Source organism: Poecilia reticulata, unplaced genomic scaffold (assembly GCF_000633615.1).
Source record: "Poecilia reticulata strain Guanapo unplaced genomic scaffold, Guppy_female_1.0+MT scaffold_236, whole genome shotgun sequence".
NCBI classification, from domain to species: Eukaryota; Metazoa; Chordata; class Actinopteri; order Cyprinodontiformes; family Poeciliidae; genus Poecilia; species Poecilia reticulata.
Genome location: NW_007615028.1, coordinates 278072 through 281926, shown reverse-complemented (window position 1 = coordinate 281926; position 3855 = coordinate 278072). Strand labels below are relative to the sequence as shown.

Genomic DNA, 3855 nt, shown 5'->3' with positions numbered 1-3855 from the left:
TTTGCCTTTGAATGTTAAGTTTTATACTTGAATTTTTTGGCAATGTTGAGGTTTTATTTTGACTCTTTGCATCATTTAGCCTCTTCAGAGCCTCCATATGTTATCAGTCTGTTAAAGACTGATAGCAGGACAATTTGCACAATGCCTGTTTTGTTTAGTTTTTGTCTAAATTAAGGTGAATTCATGGTTCCTTTTTCTACATAATGTAACCGGTAGGGTTTATGATTAAATAATAATGTGATCGGTATCGGCAGGAAAAAACCTGATCGGCACATCTCTACTGTGAATTATTTTTAAAGTCACAGTTTTTATAGTTATATTTATCGACATCATAACTGGATTACATCAAACCTAAAGACCGGGAGATTTTCTCACTTTTATTTTTACCTCACTTTKCTTCACCTCCAAGTTGAACTAGGGCAAAATGCCCCCGTTCGACCCCAAAGACATTAGCAGTATTCTACAACGACTTCAGTTTTTAGGAACAAAGATTCAACGGCTGGAGGTGAACTTTGAGATCAACGCTACCTGTGGATATGAAACAACTCTTCCTCAAATCAGCGGAGAGGTCGTACACCCCGCACCAAGCAGCTCACCCTGGATCGCTCAGGGMGCCAAGCCGAAACAAAAGTCTCACACTGCAGATCCCATGAGACGACTAACRGGGAGAACCCCTCACCTGGATGAATCAGCGTGGCCGGCTCTGAGATCAATACAACAACCCTGATACAACAGGCTCTGAGCTGAAACCCACCTTCAACCTCAACACCTGCTCCGCCAAAGAATAGCAAACAAGCAGCTGGAACCAAAACGACTACACCGAGCCCACTCCCAAGGACAAAGCGACCAGCCCAAGCCTCAAAACATCCTGACTCCGTGGGAATCCCACTGAACAACAGATTTTCTGCACTTCAGCACGAGCCTCTGAGTGAAAACCCACCTTCAAACATCAGCAATGAGGCTAAACCAACGCATCCACCGCACAAAGCTCCGAAGGACAAAGTGACCACCAGGAAAACGAAAGGTATGCCAAGAGTGCTTATTGTTGGAGATGAGGCAGGAAATGGAATCAGTCATGTTTCAATCCCAAGAAAACGAGAGGTTTCTTTTCTTGGAGACACTGGATCTGATTTACTCTCTCTAACCACTGATCAGCCAAACATGGAGGCTTTAGTTGTGCCCAGGTCTGTCACGATAACAAATTTTGCTGGACGATTGTCTAAAAAATTATTGCGATAAACGATAATATTGTTTCAAGACCTTCTGACACTGATTTAATGGAAATGACTAATAATACATGCGATTTCCTGCCACACACTTTATTTTCAAAAGAACACTTAACACTGGAACTGATCAACTAAATCAGCTCCATGTTAATGGATTCTCAGTCTCCATTAACAAAAAACGTACTTGAATAAAAACTAAACATAAAGTCAAAGTAGAAATAAATACTGCACTCAACCAAAAGAGTGCAGATTATGAAGTCTGTATATTATATTGCCCTTCAGTAATCACTAGATTTAAATAGAGAAGATGATCCCATTACCTAGTGCAGTAATTCACACTACACCATTTTTTGCCCCTATTTTCCCCTTATGACAATCTTAGATCGAATAAAATTTGATTGATTTGTTTTAGCAATTCTTCGAATTGGACGTTTATATCCAGGCTCTTATTTTGAAGGAGCACAGCAGTTGTATTTCCTCACATCCAATTTTTTCCTAATCCATTTAATTCAAACAACAAAGATAAAATAGAGAAAAAATAAACCTGATATCTACCGAGGCTATGGAACATAATGCTGAAGGCTTTGAATGGACCTTCAGAACTTTATATTTAGATCAAATCCAGAACTTTTGTTTGTGGTGTTTGAAACCAGATGAGGTTTGTTTCGAAGTGAGAACGGACCGTAGAATCGCTTTGGGTCTGAAACCAGAACCAGAACCAGAACCTCGCTCCGGGTTCTTCTGCCTGCTTTAAATGTCTACAAGTTTCGTTAGCAGGAGAAAATTTATGGTTTTAAGTTTGTTTTGTTTTGGGGAACAGAGACAAATCTGGTCTATGTTCTTTAGTAAAGTCCATATTTACATATTTCCCTCCTGACTGCATTAGTGGGACATTAATGGATGTAAACGCGGCTCCGGTCCGGAGCGGCTCGTACTTCAGGTCCCGGTTGACGGCCTGCAGGGTGTCCTGGAACTCGGAGATGAACTTCTTCTCGCGGCCCTCCAGAGTCTCGCGGTTCTTCATGCCGTCCTTCAGCGACTCGAAGACGCGGCTGACGCTGGAGCGCAGCGCCTGGATGCCGCTGATGGCGTGAGAGAAGGCGTCCAGGTTCACCCCCACGGAGATCGGCTCCGACATGTTGCTGCTGCCGCCGGAGAGGCTCGGCTTCTGCTGCTGCTGCTTCTGGGACTCCGCGGCTGGCGCTGCATCATAACGCACACGACTGCCGCCATGTGGTGAGGAGGAGGAACTCCACTCAGACCAAACGTGGTTTTCCTAAAACGCGGTTTGTGAAAAATGATTGTGTAAGAATTTAAGATCTTTTATTATTTAAAATCTAGTCGCTGTTAATTAGTTGTTTCCATGTTGTTCTCCTGACAGACTGTCTACAGTTTGCTCAGCAGATTTATGAATATTTGTCTGTAGTTAATAAAATGCTGCTGTGATGATTTGCTGCTTCATTATTTTCTCTGAGTTTGATAGTTTTCCGTGTTGTTGTCTCTGATTGTGGAACCGTTTCTGGCTGTAAAGCCATTAATGATGAGCTTCAACTTATTCATATCAATAATCTGTTGAGAAAACAGGAATGTTAGGTAATTTTCACATAATGTGAGTTAAAACAAAATGGAAGTAAAGTTTTAGTTTGAATAAAGATTTCAGACTTTTCTGTTTTGATTTCCTTTGTTTCTGAAATCATTTGAAGCGTCAGAGATTCACTGAGTTTCATTTTAATGGGACAGTTTTGGTCTCAAACAGCCGAAACGCTTCAGCTCACATCCAAACGTGAAGCTGAGTTCATGGAAACAAACAGATTCTGATTCAGGCAACATGCTGCACTGTAAAAACTCAAAATTCAACATAATAAACAGAGTTTGAGTTCAAAACTGCCTTTAATTCACACAAAATCAAACATTAATCCAAAATCAGAAAGAGAAAAATAAAGACACCTCATCCAACAAACAAATCATCATTGTGAGAGAGAGAGAAACAGAGGGAGAGAGAGAGACAGAGGGAGAGAGAGAGACAGAGAGAGAGAGAGAGAGAGAGAGAGAGAGAGAGAGAGAGAGAGACAGAGAGAGAGAGAGAGAGAGAGAGAGAGAGAGAGAGGGTTAGCCTTTGGGGTTGGTAGATTATAGTCAGAGGCGTCGGGGCGATCGGAGCAGCAGGAGGATTAGAGCTACAAAGTGAGGATGAGGAGGATTAAAGAGGAGGAAGAGGACAGGAGGAGATAAAGGGGCAGCAGCAGTTCGTACCTGAGAGGAACCGACAGGTGAGTCGATCTGAGATCAAACCTCTGAGAATTGGACCTTTTACTTTAACTAGACTGATGGTCCGAGGTCAGGGAGTCAAAATGTTCTGGACCCAGGAGTCCGGACCGTTGGTTCTGTTTGACGGCGGGTCGGAAAGACGGGTTCTGTCACTCAATCCATCTAGTTTATTTGTTCAGCAACAGGGCAGGTCAAAGGTCATGACATCCAAAAGACGTAGAAACAGCAACTGGAGCGATCAGATTATTGATCAATGTTTCTCCCTGATTACGTTTCCATAGCAACTTCATCCAGCCGGGTTTAGCCTGAACGGAGCTCAGGGTTTCAGCAGTTTTTCACTTTTCTGGAATTTTGTTCCAGA

General features: G+C 42.5%; 2 protein-coding genes across 4 annotated transcripts in view; one reads left to right on the top strand and one right to left on the bottom strand.

Annotated features, from left to right (window-relative positions):
- The window catches only part of med27 (mediator complex subunit 27), a 7234-nt gene extending 4870 nt beyond the window's left edge, over positions 1-2364 (bottom strand). Inside the window, exon 1 of the mRNA XM_008402551.2 lies at positions 2162-2364. Coding sequence (XP_008400773.1) covers positions 2162-2364 — 203 coding nt within the window. The remainder of the gene's footprint in view (positions 1-2161) is intronic.
- A 903-nt stretch (positions 2365-3267) lies between these two features.
- LOC103460390 (nascent polypeptide-associated complex subunit alpha, muscle-specific form) overlaps positions 3268-3855 on the top strand; it is a 22551-nt gene continuing 21963 nt past the window's right edge. For all 3 annotated transcript variants that reach the window (XR_001776272.1, XM_008402541.2, XM_017303293.1), the window contains exon 1: positions 3268-3496. The gene's annotated coding sequence lies outside the window, so the exon portion shown is untranslated. The remainder of the gene's footprint in view (positions 3497-3855) is intronic.